Source organism: Muscardinus avellanarius (assembly GCF_963383645.1).
Source record: "Muscardinus avellanarius genome assembly, chromosome: 11".
Taxonomy (NCBI): domain Eukaryota; kingdom Metazoa; phylum Chordata; class Mammalia; order Rodentia; family Gliridae; genus Muscardinus; species Muscardinus avellanarius.
The window spans coordinates 110472223-110486319 of NC_137797.1; the positions used below are offsets into that span (position 1 = coordinate 110472223).

Sequence of the window (14097 nt, forward strand, 5' to 3'; positions counted from 1 at the left end):
GCGAGGCTGGCTTCGAACCTGCGCGATCCTCCTGTCTCCACCTCCTAGGCGCAGGGATTACAAGCATGCGCCACCACGCCTGGCCTTTGAACAACTTTTAAAGACCAATCCGGCACACATCCTCCTGAAAACACAGGAGGAAGCACGCAACACAATCCACAGCTCGCTAAGCTCTGAAAGGACTTTGGAGGCAGAGATGTTGACGTGTTTGCTGAAGATGTGGCGCATCTCCCAGGGAAAACACATGGTCCTGCCACGAGCACTGGGCCTAGGAAGCCTGGCGTCTGCGTGCGCACTGCCACGGCCCCGCCTCCCTTGGAGTCTGCGTGACCCTGCACGCATGCCGTGGCACAGACCTCGAGGAGGCAAGCCCCGAGGGACGTGGTCCCTGGTCAGACCGCTCCTTGCTCTTGGATGTTCTTTCATAGCTGTTGTTCTTTTGGTAATGATTCTGTTAACTTTCCACACAAATGGATCCGGTGATGTAAAAAAAGGTCCCAAAAATCAGGACTTTGGGAGAAACTGATTCCGTGGAAGATAAATTTTCTGGTAATATATGTTTGAGCTCTCAGATGTCCCCTGCCTTGTTCTGAGCTATAATAAAATTGGCTAGAGAAGACAGAGGGGGGGATGTACCAGTATTGGAAAGAGGCATCAATATTAGTGTGCTGGTACTGGAGAATTGCTCTGGTAATTTCCAAAATGTAAAATCTAGTTAGAGCTTAGGTGCTGGGCGAGCATTCAGGCGGGGAGTGATTACAACGCAGAGCTCCTCTCCAATCATTAACCTGTAGTAAAAGCCTTAAGAGTCAGCTGAAGCCATTAGCCCTAAAACTACAATAGAGCAACCGGTGCCTCTGTTTACCTCCTCTCCTCTGTGTCCGGCCTGGATATAAGAAAGATAAACTTTGTGTGTGACTTCAAAACACCCTAGTTGATGAGCAACCAATACTGCCCAATACAACAGAGCCGAGGGCCAGGTAGATTCTTGACCTTTACACTTAGCCCGTGCACTGCCCCAAGACAAAGAGGCACCGCCTGGCTAAGGAATAAGCATGTCACAGAAGCCTATCGCTTGTGTATTCCCAAGAAACTCTCCATCAGATACATTGGGGAGAGACAATTCTTTAAAACTGGCTTCGAGGATATTAATCAGAGAACAGTTACAGGAATCAGCTCGCCTGTGTCTTCTTGTCATGTTGCTTTTTGGGCCCTGTCTGCTAAAATGTCTTGTGAGTGTTGTCGCACAGGCTTGAAGCTTTCAAACATCAGATGGTGTTACAGACAGAACCTGACAGACATCTATCAAAGCCCTTTGGACGGCCATAGAGACATACTCACCCATCTGACTCCCTCACCACACACCTGCATGCCTGTACCCTAAAGCTGGGACCCCCAATTTTGTCCCCGTCCAGCTCAAAGAAGTTACTAGACAGATGAGGACGTGGACAAAGCCTAAGGAACGGAAGATTCCAAAGAGTTCAAAGAGATTCTATGAGACTCTGTGTGACTCCTGTCCTTTCCGGAATTTGCCCTCTAAGGCCCACCTGTGAGGCCAGAGATCTGATCTTAATCACAAGACTAGGGGGCTGACTTTAATCACAAGGTGCGGGGCTGATCTTGACAAGTGATATCTCGAGTCTTCCTTTTATATTGTTTTAATAGCTCACTATTGTTCTTTGGTGTTTACGCTTTTCTACTAGGAATCTCACTGGAAAAGGGTATTAAGAATCTTGGTTTTGGAAAATAAACTTTGTCAGTTGCTGAGAGGCAATTGTCTGAGTCCGTCATTTCAGGTTTTTCCTACCAAGTCCCGGAGAGGAATCTCCACTTTTAGCGTTGTGCACAGGGACTTGAAGGAGTTTATTTGATAAGGGGGAGAAATCGCTGCAGAAAAAGCCGCTGCAGAAAACAGCCGAATCCTTGCTCATCTTCCAAAGAATCCGTCCCAGCGGTTTCAGTGCTCTAGCCGAGCTGGTCCGTCGCAGCGTGCCACACAGGAGGGCCTTGGCCACCGGATGCCGCTGATGGCGAGGTGCGTGGCCTGCCTCGGTGCCTTTCACGCTCTGCAACCCACCGTCAGAGCCATGGGAGCCAGTGCGCAGAGTCACCGGGTCTCGGCTGTTCTGGTTCAGAGGACTGGGCCAGAGACTTACCCCCACCCACCCGAGACCTGCTGAAAACTCCTACGGCCTGGACCAGGAGTTTAACACTTACAGGTTGAACTGATTAGATGCTTCTTGGAGATATTTAACACGGAAGCTCAGTGTGATCTCAAGAGCTAACTCAACTCTTACTTTCTTAAGAATATGAACATGTTAGTAAGAGAAGAACCACAAGACGCGGACACCAGAGCCCCAGGAGGTCAGAGAGAACCTCACCCCTGCACGTTCACACAAGAGACTGAGGCTGAGAGGAAGCAGTTCGCCCCAGGGGCCACATCTCATCCACCACAGAACCCACAGGCCCGGATCCGCCCGCCCAGGCTGTCTAAAGGAATCCTAGGTGTCTAGGTACTGTTCAAACACAACTTACTCTACCTAAATCCTTCACGCCTAGTTCTTTAGTTCACAAAGTATGCTTTTACACTACGAGCACACGGATAGTCGCCTTAGTTACCTCTGATAACATTTTGAAAGCTATCAATGCAGGTAAGGCACTTACAAAGTTTAAGCCCAATTTTCTGTAGATGTTAACAACATGGTTAAACTGGGCAAATGCAGCCCCCAACTCCGCAAGTAGATTTATTGCTATCGAGAGGTAATTACTTTGCATTTATTCCTGTAAATTAGCACCTCATCAAACCATTTTTTGTGGTTAGGTTTCAGGAGTTTTTGTCCCTGTTGCAGGGTAAGAATAAGTGAACTGACACCTCAGAAGTGATCTGGAACCAACGCTGCATAAATATAAGTTCCTCTATGACATAGGTGTTGAGAAAAATACTTGCTGTCTAATGAGTTCAAGTAAGATTCTTGGCAGTAATGTTTTCTGTTCTGGAAATTACATTTAATTCATAAATCTGAACTCAGTACTTGGAAAGCCGAGACAGGAGGATAGTGGTTCGTGGACAGCCTCAGCTACTTAGTGAGGCCCTCTGCAACTTAGTATGACCCTGTTTAAAAAAAAAAAAAAAAACAGGGCTGGGGGTGGAGCGTAGAGGTAGAATGCCCCTGGATTTCCATCCCAGTTCCAGGGGGGAAAAAAAATTCAGATATATATATATATCTGAACTTAGGTCATCTCTTGATTTGCTTTTTCCTCTCAATTCTTTCAAGGAAATTAAGGTATGCAAAATTTCTCTATGGAATTCTAAATTAACATTTAGGTGATGACAAAAATAAGACCAACGTTCTGACCAAGTTAAAGAGCTCAGGATCTGAAACAGCTGATATTTGCCTCTCCATACTAGGAACAAAATCTACTCATCTACACAGGTAAACCTCGCACTTATCTAATGAAGACTCTACTGATATACATGACAAGCAAATAGAAAACCATTCCATTTTATATATAACTTGGTATCAGATAAAATAGTGACCAGGAATCAGAAAACAATTTCATTTGTCATAAAATGTAAGAATCAGAATAGCTCAGTTTTAAATGTCATTTTTCAAAATAAAAACCCAAAAACTACATTTATTGAATATATAGTACAAATTTAAGTACAGCAGTTTCAAAAAGTTTTATAATAAAAACTACCCAGAAATAAGAAGGAAATGAAAAAATATATATACCTCTGCTTTACTCTAAAGGTTGTACAGATCAACAGAGATTTACTGCTTTCAAGGGGTAATTATTTTGCTTCTAAAGAGCAGCAGTATCTTATAAATGCATGTCCATGTTTCTCAATTGTGTAGCCAACGCACAGCGAAGACGGGAAACTCATTCCTATCTCACCAAGGCCATCGGCACTCAGAACCTTTCCACGTATGCTGCTATCTACGGAAACCCTCCAATTTTTAAAGCTTGGATTACTGCTGGCAAAAATTGACCAACTATAATACAAACATCAAATATAATAGTGTGAAGAGTTATGCTGTGAAATCTTTAAAAATAAAACCTTAATACACCTGAGGCCTGAGAATGGGATATCATAAGAAAGAAAATTACCTTAATAATGCATGGTGAAATTACTTGAGAAATCAAATAAAAATAAGACTTTCTGCCGCTAATGAAGGGACGCAATGGAGGAGTGGGGTGGAGCGCCTCGGGAGGGCGGGCGGCTCTTATGACCAACCTTTGGCGTGTGGGAAGGGCTGGGCCGGGAGCGCCTCCGCGCAGAGCTCCAGAGGGAACTGCAGAAGCTCCTCGTTGTCGGCAGAGGCTGCGGGGAGAGAGACACAGGAGACTCCGGACCCCGTGGCTGCAGGCAGGGTGGCGCCAACTCCCTCCCTGTGACCCCCAGATTATCCCCGAGGCCTGGGTTTTACACATTCCCAGGCCCCACGACAGCAAGGGCGGTACGGTTCATGTTCTCCGGTGAACACGGGGGTGTGTGGCCCTTTCATGCATCTGCCACCTGACATCCCACGTCCTGCGGGGAGGCTGTCACCCACTGCCCACAGGGTGAGCCAAAAGTCATTCAAGCCTTAGAAAGGATTACAGTTTCCTTTCTTTGGAATATATTAAGAATGACAATTTCTAATTTTTACTGGATTAATCTGTGATATTCAGTAGATTCAGAATATTTTTGGGGTGTGTGTGTGAGAGTGAGAGTGAGAAAGAGAGAGACAGACAGACAGACAGGGGATGGGACCCAGGGGCATTCTACCTCTGAGCAACATCCCCAGCCCTATTTTTTCAGTGTTTTTATTTTTTGACACAAGGTCTCACTGAATTGTGAAGGGCCATCTGCGAACTGCAATGCTCCAGTCTCGGCCTTCCGAATGCTGGAAGACTGTTTTATATCTATAATTTGCTATCGGATTTAGAATTTGCCGAGTACAGCAGATTCTCCTGGGACTCTACTTTCGACATCGCTGGCGCTCGGTGCCTGTGACCTGGGTGAGGGGCCCTAAGTCACTGCACAAGGACTGCGGCGGTGTGGCCCCCAGCAGCACTGCCCACAAAGTACCAGCCAGGCCTGGCCACGTGTGAGGAAAGCACACCCTTCGTGTTGATCCACGGCTACTCTAATGAAGGACGCAGACAAGGGTGCCTATCTCTGGAAGGATACAGGCCCTGCTCAACCTCCCTCTATATAGTCACCGAGCCGTGTGGACTGCTTCCCGCCCAGAGCTTTACCTCTTTGCAGTGACTTCTCGGTATGCGTTTTCGTGGTCTGTAAAGCCTGATTTTTGTCAAAAGTTATTGCAACTGCGGTGACTGTAACCTAGAATCACAGAAATAAATATGATGAGCAAAGTAACCGCCGCCCAAACTAAGCTTCTTCCACATCTCCTCAGCACCGGGGCAGCTGGCAGCAAGCGGCCCACGTGCCTCTCCTGTGTAAGGCCCCAGCCACGGCCACCCAGGATCCCCGGAAGAGCTGCAGAGCCTTCGCCGGGGCGGGGGCTGGTGAAACCCACCCGTGAGGCTCCCCAGTCCTGTGCAATGCAGGCAGCCAGAGACCAGGGAGAGGAAAGGCAGGCCAGACCCGGGCTCACGCGAGCTTGAAAATGTGGATGCAAAACAGCACATGCTTTACTTACTGAATTAGGCAATTATGAAGCCACAGTAGGCCTGGTAGAAGCTAGAAGCAACTTCAATGACGGTCAGCCTGAGTTACCTGAATCAATTCATCTTCCGGCAGAGACACCGTGAAATTCACGTGGCAGAGGCAGCAGGGGGTCATGGAGCGCAGTTTGAAATACAGGCTCTATGTGGAGGGAAACACCTGACGTCATCGCTTCCGCCGAAGCGCGGGAGACACCGATGCCCTTCTCGGACATCATGAGGGTGAAGGCGAGTTTAAAACAGTAAGCAAAGCCGGCCTGTTCTTACGCTAAGAGTAATTTTTATATTTAAGAAGAAATACCATTTAATCATGCTTACCAGAAAGTCATAAAATAGGCTTTTTCAAAATCTACAAAACTGTACTAGATTTTATAAAATTCTAAGCCATTAACAAACTTAAGCTGCTTTTCTTTCATGCTGGGATCTCTGAAGAAAAGGAGGGAGGCGGCCGCTGCACGCAGGTGCCCGCGCGGCGGCCCCCACTCCTCACCCGGGCCTACCTTGAGCAGGTTTTCGCAGAGGTCGTTGAAGTTCTTGTTGAGCGCCTGATTGGTCAGGTTGAGGCTGCTTAAGCGGGTCACTCTGACCGACGTGAACATCTGCGCAGGGAGAGGTGGAGAGCAGGCCCTTGACTACCTTACCAAATATGGCAACAGGCGAAGCTGCCAGATAATGAATTAACCCTAACGTGGTGGGAAAGAAGAATGGCTTTAGCTATTGTCGTTAATGAGTATATTTACTTTTGGTGCTGGGGATAGAACCCATGGGCACTCGACCTGAGCTACACCCCCGCACGATCTTAACTCTTTTTATTTGGAAACAAGGTCTTGCTAAGTTGCTAAGCACCTTGCTACCTTGCTGAGGCTGGCCGCAAACCTGCAATCCTCCTGTCTCAGCCTCCTGAGTACTAGGATTATGAGCAAGTGTCACCATGCCCAGCTAAGGACAATATTTTTAAATGGTGTATGGAAGTCAAAAAGAAATATTTAAATGAAACTTATGAAAATAAATTGTGTTGTTTCTTATAATTAATAAAAGGCTTACCTGTATTTCTGATGTCCAATTATTTATACCAGGCATAATTTCTGTATTGCAACTATAAAAGCCTGCCAAAATAAATTACAATTAAAACATAAAATATTTTACTAATGTGGGGTCAAAGAATAACATTTTCAATTATCATATAACATTCTAACTAAAACCTTCTCGTTCTTTTTCGAAAACTACATTCAGAAGACTTTTAACCATTTGAATAAGTCTCCATTTTTTCCCATATGTAAACACGAAGGCTTCGAAGCATAGAAGCACTTCCACCTCAGTTCGTATATAAACTTTTTTTTTTCCAGTACTGGGGATGGGACCCAGGGGCATTCTTCCTCTGACCTACACCCTCAGCCCTGTTTTCTATTCTTTATTTTGAAACAGGGTGTCACTGAGTTGCAGAGGGCCTCGCTAAGCAGCTGAGGCTGGCCGCGAACTGCAACCCTCCCATCTCAGCCGCCCACATGCTGGGATGACATTTTTTAAGTCATGGTGCTGAGCCTTGAGACACGCAGAAGGCCACACTGGAAGGGCCTGGCAGGCACTACCTGAAGGCGGAGGGGCGTCCGTGAGCAGGGAGTGCACGTCCTCCACCGCGTCCGTGTCATCGATCTGCAACACAAGGCCACAGTGTGCACCGGGCAGGCGCGACGGCGCTGACGAGCCCTTCTACTACTAAGCAAGGACTTGAGAAGTGAGAAGCAGAGCCGCTGCCTCAGTTACAGCACAGAGCACGAGGAAAGCGGCCTCATCTCAGCGTATTTCTCCACAGGAATAATCGCCAACATTTTTTACATAAGGCGTTTTACAAATTAAAGCACACTGTCTAAAAAAAACCTAGACTTTTCTCAGGCTTTTACGAGAATCTGTTTCAAAAGACTTAACAAAAATACAATAAGCAACCATTATCCCATTCTGCTTAAATTAATGTAATTATAAAACAATCTTTTGATCAAATGCAAAACTGCTTTCCAAAGGAATTAATTAGGAATAAAATCTCAGAGCACATAAAAATGAGTAAGTTTAAATTAAATCATCATGTTCACAGAGCAGCACCCCAGTGTGAGTGGCAGTGGCTCTCCGGCTGAACACACCTAGCACGTCTGTGTGAGTGTCTGAGCCTGGCCCCAGGGCTCCGGCTGGGGTAGTATCGGCTCTCCATCATCCACTGCCCGGCCACACTTCGTCCCTGTTCCCAAAGAGCATCTCCAACCCCAGCCCTCTTTGTCCCTTCTTTTCCTGAACCTGGCCTTTGCTTCGGTCCCTCGCCCACACCCAAGCCAAAGCTACTCTTGACGCCTCTACTGAACAGGGGCCCCAGGACCTCAGGACCCCAGGACCTTAAGATGCTAGGACCTCAGAACCTCAGGACCTCAGAGTGCCAGGACCCCAGGACCCTAGGACCTCAGAGTGCCAAGGACCCCAGGACCCTAGGACCTCAGAACCTCAGGACCCCAGGATCTCAAGAACTCAGAACCCTAGGACCCCAGGACCTCAGAACCCCCAGGAACTCAGGACCCCAGGGCCTCACCACCCCAGAGTCCCCGGATCCCAGGGCCTTAGCACCCCAGTACCTCACCACCCCAGGATCCCAGGGACCCAGGACCAGACATCCTAAGATGCCGGAGCCTGGATGAAGCCTCCCCAGCACCTCCGCACTTCTCGCCCAACTAGCATTCGCACTTACTTTCCTTTCCTTAAGAATTCTTTTGAATTTCAGATGTGATTTTTTTAAAATCAGGGATGCGCTGTATTTTAATATTATTTATCCCATACAGTAATTGCTTCAAAACCATCTGCATTATTTTATCAATCACCATGTTCAGATATTTTCAGGTTTGTATAATTTCTATAAGAAAACGTTTCTGGCATTTTTCACAGTGTTGATAATACAAAAGCATCATATCAATTTAGGATCTAATTACGAAGCATACATCTTCCAGGAGCCATGAGATAGGAGTGCGACACAATATTACCTCCAAAACAAAGGCATCTTTTTTCCCGTGTGAAAGATCTAACTCCATAACTTCATCAGAGCTTTCAGACTGAGATCTTAGAAGTCTTGAGCGTTGTCTAGGCTCTGGGGTGGGTGATCCTATAATCTCTTCAGATACTTCCTAAAAAAAAAGTAATTGCTCTACATCACATAAGACTTTTTCCAGCTTGGGTTTTAACTTTATCCTAATAGACAATGTCCAATGGAGACAAAAAGTCTGTAAAATTTAACAATTAGGCCGGGGGCGGTGGCACACGCTCGTAATCCCAGCATTTGGGAGGAGGAGAACAGAGGATTGTGGTTTGCAGACAGCCTCAGCTACTTAGTGAGGCCCCTTGCAACTCAGTGAGACCTTGTTTCAAAATAAGAAATAAAAATAATAGGGCAGGGGTTGTAGTTCGGAGGTCGAATGCCCCTGGGTTCTATCCCCAGCACCACAAAAAAATAATAAAATAATAAATAATAAAATAAAATATGTCCATCAACTTTCTACTTATATTCATGTATGTCTATTCAGTGAGCTGTAGTCATGTAACCTTTCTGGCTGCCTTTACAGGCTATGGATGGTCCCTCTTTTCCACACCAGCGGCCCTCCGGAGGCACAGAAACAGAGACACCTGGCACAATACAAGGCCCAACGGGCACCTAGTGCACAGGGTCATACAACGGCTCCAGACGTTCACCACACAGAGGCCACTCTTCAAAGTTCCACACAGGAAGACAAAGTATGATAAATTGTGTATGTGTGCACAGGTGCAAATGTATCCATACACTGTGCATGAATTTGCTGTGCAATTCAGAGCTAAATAACCTCCAACAGCCAGGCGTGGTGGTGCGTCAGCACCGGGGAGGCTGAGACAGGAGAACTGCAGGCTCGTGGCCAGCCTCAGCTACTGAATGAGGCCCTGTTTCAAAATGACGAATGAAAAACAGGGCTCGGGTGTAGCTTGGAGATGGAATGCCCCGGGGTTCAATACTCAGTACTGCAAAAAATAAAAAAATAATAATATGTTTACTGGCTGGAATGATCGTTTTCAAGCAGGTGCCTGGTGGATCTCTTATGGATTCGTGAGCTTTTTTGAAGAAACCCCGGGGCAATCTACCTCCAAGCAAGCAATACCCCCAGCCCTATTTTATTCTTTATTTTGAAACAGGGTCTCACTAAGTTGCAGAGGGCCTAAGTAGCTGAAACTGACCTCAAATCTGCGATCCTCCTGTCAGCCTCCGGACTCTGATTACAAGCGTGCACAACTATGCCCGACTCCCGTAGTATCGTAATAAAATGTAAGTGGTATTAAATATTTGCATTGGAAACATTTTGCAGTGTATTGAGAAAACAATCAAATAATAATCAGCTGAGGCTATGTTCCAAAGAGAAGGGACAATAAAGAGAAAACAATAAAACAGTAGAGGAACAAAAGGTACCCAGTGCACAGGAAGCACTGAGCGGGGGCGTCAGGAGGCTCCCGGGCCCTGCAGGCATGTGCAGGCGTGGCAGGACCTCTGCGCCCTGGCCAGACGTCGCCCGAGAGCATCAGGAGGCCCCGCTTCTTTTCCTTTCTTCCCTTTTCTTCCATTTTTCCTTTCTTTTTTATAAGGGGAGGGGCAGGTGCTGGGGATGGAACTGGGGGCATTCTACCACCACGCTACACCCCTACCCCATTTTATTTATTTTTCTTATTTGGAAACAGGGTCTTGCTTAGTTGCTGAAAGCCTCTCTGGCTTTGAGCCTGTAATCCTCCCGCCTATCTCAACAAACAAAAACTATCAGTGAAAAAGAAAGCAAGCCCTTCAAGTCTACAATGAGAGAACAGGCTCTGAGCCCACGTGAGCGGGCACACTCTGGGCGGCTGCCCTGCTTACCGGGGGGCTGATCCCATACGTGAGCGGGCGCACTCTGGGCGGCTGCCCTGCTTACCAGGGGGCTGATCCCATACGTGAGCGGGCGCACTCTGGGCGGCTGCCCTGCTTACCGGGGGGCTGATCCCATACGTGAGCGGGCGCACTCTGGGCGCACTCTGGGCGGCTGCCCTGCTTACCGGGGGGCTGATCCCATACGTGAGCGGGCGCACTCTGGGCGCACTCTGGGCGGCTGCCCTGCTTACCGGGGGGCTGATCCCATACGTGAGCGGGCGCACTCTGGGCGGCTGCCCTGCTTACCGGGGGGCTGATCTCATAGAGCTCCTTGTTCTTCGCAATGGTGTCGTTGATCTTCTTCTGCATGTGGGAGATGTGCTGCTCGTAGGAGCCGTCGTTGGGCGTCTTCCCCGCGATCTGAATGCCGCCCGGCATCGGTAGAGCCGCTAGGTAGACAGCTGTGGCCGACTTGGAACAGGAAGGGGGAGACGTCAGCAACACAGCTGACAACAGTGCTCTCCCGCATCGGGTCTAGAACAGGGTCTGTGCCCCAGAGGAAAGGCAACCCAGCAGCAGGCCCTGGAGGCTCAGGACAACAGAACCAGCCCGGGGCGTCCGCCGGGAGGACCCAGGCGACGGGGGCCAGGAGAGCCCAGCTGACGCTGCATGTTCAGGTCTGCCCACGTGTGCGTGTTTAGGCCCATTTTATAACCGACAAAAGTAAAGTGCACAAAAACATTTAGGAAATAAACAGCTGCTAGAATTCTTTTCCTAAGTAGTAGGCAAACTTTAATAGAGACAAGAGTAGAAGGGAAAATCTGCCAACTCAAGTGAGGAGACTAAAGATCGGGAAGGATGCTAAACGTACTAAGAACAAAGTCGTGAGCGTGAAAGGTTGTGACTCAGTGTCCCGCTGCCAAACCCAAACATCTGCCTCTATCACCCACCTCCAAAATTACCAAGAGGAGCGTCTCTACTAATGCAGGTTTATCCTAAGTATTTAATTAAATTGCTATTAATTTCTAACTCTGTAACAGTAACTATGACCTATTGATGCTGGGAAGGTACAATTGGACATTCAAAACAAGATAAAATTTATATGTGTGTTTATATTATGCTAATACAAGCAGGGCAAAAAATAAATAAGTACAAAGATCAAATTGTTAACATCAAAGCGGGAGAATGGAAAAGAGAGAACGCAATTCTTAACTTTAGATATTCCTATATTTTGAACTTTTAAAATTATTTTTAAATCATCAAATGTCAATTTTGTAGAAGTCTGTTTTAGAAAGGATGGGGTACTCTACGACGACATCTGAGCTGCGGAAGAAACTGACGGCCAGGCGCATGTGCCCCGACACGCACATGAGCACCCCCACACCTACGACCCCTCTGAGGCTCAGCCACAGGAGCCGCAAGCTCAGTGTTCGACATTCTTCTTGCTATAAGTTATGATACCCAATCGTTTATCACTGTCACACAATTATCCCCTACAAAAACATTTACATATTTGATCTTGTAGAAAGGACACATGAAACAGCAAATTACTCTGCATTTTGCCTAAAACTGTATAGCAAAAAAGATATACATATATATAATATACTTATATAATCAGTACAATAAAAAATTGTTAAGTTGGGTCCTGCACTCATGTGACTTTGTGTCACATGACCTCTGCAGGGCAAAGGAGGGGCTGAAACCCCCCGCGAGAATTGGGCGTTCCCGCGAGTAAACCCTCATCTCGCGAGATGCATCTCCTTGAAAAGGAGAGCCCGCGTCCTCAAGCTTCGGACAGGCGCGCGGGCCCCACGGTGCCTCGCCCTGATCCCCAGGAGAGCCGTGCCATTAAAACTTTACATGCCACGTGTACCGGACCTCTCTCGTGTTTTTCACACTCCGCCGTACTCACTTATTTTCATTTTACTCGCATTTAATTTTTTATTTTACTTGTCATTTGGTGCCGAACCGGGAGAACTCTTGGGTCCCTCCCCATTTTTTCTTTTTTTTTCGTTTTTTTTCCTTTTTTCTCTTTTTATTTTTACTCTCTTTTTGAGCCCCGGACTCTCCGACCCGCCAGCAGCTGACTGCGAGGTCCCACACCAGCGCTCCGCTTGCAGGCGTTGCTCCCACCACTGCCGCCGCTGCCGCCCCGTGCCTGCCCGGACCGTAAGCCTTCTTCCCCAGCCCCGCGCTCTCCAGGAGAGCTGGCGGCCTTCTTCCCGCCCCGGGCTCTGCTGAGAGCTCGCGGCCATCTTTCCAGCCACAAGCTCTGCTGAGAGCTCGCGGCCATCTTTCCAGCCACGAGCTCTGCTGAGAGCTCGCGGCCATCTTTTCGGCCCCGAGCTCTGCTGAGAGACGGTGGCCATCTTTTCCCGCCCATGTGCTCGCTTCTGGAGCACCGGAGGCCATCTTCCACTGCCACCGCAGCCGCAGCCACCACCGCCGGGGCGTGCAGGCTCCGCCGGCCGCCAGGCTGCCAGTTCCACCCGCCCGGAGCCAGGCTCCCTGGGTAATGCTGGCACCTGTTCTGCTTGCCGACCTCCTGCACGGGCCAGGACCTCTGCCTGCCGCTTGGACCTCCTAAAACCGCCGTTCCAGCTCGGCGCTCCAGTCACCGCCAGGACCTCTGGCCGATTTGCCCCGCCCGCCCCGAGCCAGGCTCATTGGGCGGCGCACAGCCGGCTTCGGTGTCCGCCACAGTCACCCGCGCCAGGCGTAGCTCTACTTGCTGCTGCTGCTCTGTTTCACCCGCCCAAGCCAGGCTCACTGGTGGTGCTCCTCGGGGCCCAGCCTCAGTGACTGCCACGTGCCTGGAAGCCATTTTGTCTCCACGCCGCGGGCCCGGCAAGCCATGCCGCCTGCGCGCCCCCACTGATCCTGCCTGCGCCAGCCGCCAGTGCCGTCCACACCAGCCACCGGCATCCACACGCCCCAGCTCCACCACGCTCCCAGCAGCTTTTCAGCGCTTCTGTCGCAGCCAGCGCTGGCTGGCAACACTTCACTCCGGTAAACTGCCTCCTTCCCTTGGTTAGCGGGTTCCGGACTTGGGTCTTCCGGTCCACTGGGACCCAAAAATCCAAGCGCTTGGTGACCCATTGTCCCCCGGTCCACTGGGACCACCCTGCGGATGACCAGGTCATCCTCCGGTTTTGAGAAGGGATGAAGACGTTCTTCCCTATCTCTTAACCTCCGTTTCCGAACGATTGAGCAGGGAAATCGGGGACGCCCATTTCCTGTTCTTCGTTTCCGCCCGCGAACCAATTATGGGAAGTCGAACCTTTATACTAGCAGATGCCCTGAGAGCCTGTCTGCCTTGATACGAGTTGGGAAATAGGTTGCGGTGGCCCAGGAATAGTTAGGAACTTTTATAAGCGGTCTGGTATCCCTCCAAATGCTCTCCCCTATCAGCTGCCATTTATTTTCCCGCCAGCTGCCATTTTGTGATGGCGCGTAGTCACTGCCTGGTGATGTCACAGTCGCCATCTTGGCCCACGCCAGACTGCAATTTTGCTGGGTGGCCCGCTCGG

The 14097-nt window shown here is 48.9% G+C and overlaps 1 protein-coding gene across 1 annotated transcript in view; it reads right to left on the reverse strand.

The window, feature by feature from the left end:
• The window catches only part of C2CD5 (C2 calcium dependent domain containing 5), a gene marked incomplete at both ends in the record, with an annotated part of 93725 nt that overhangs the window by 18655 nt on the left and 60973 nt on the right, over positions 1-14097 (reverse strand). The window contains 8 exon segments of the mRNA XM_080706220.1: positions 4238-4324; positions 5245-5332; positions 5729-5818; positions 6177-6275; positions 6721-6782; positions 7266-7329; positions 8694-8834; positions 10874-11038. Of these exon segments, the coding sequence (XP_080562346.1) occupies positions 4238-4324; positions 5245-5332; positions 5729-5818; positions 6177-6275; positions 6721-6782; positions 7266-7329; positions 8694-8834; positions 10874-11038 (796 nt within the window).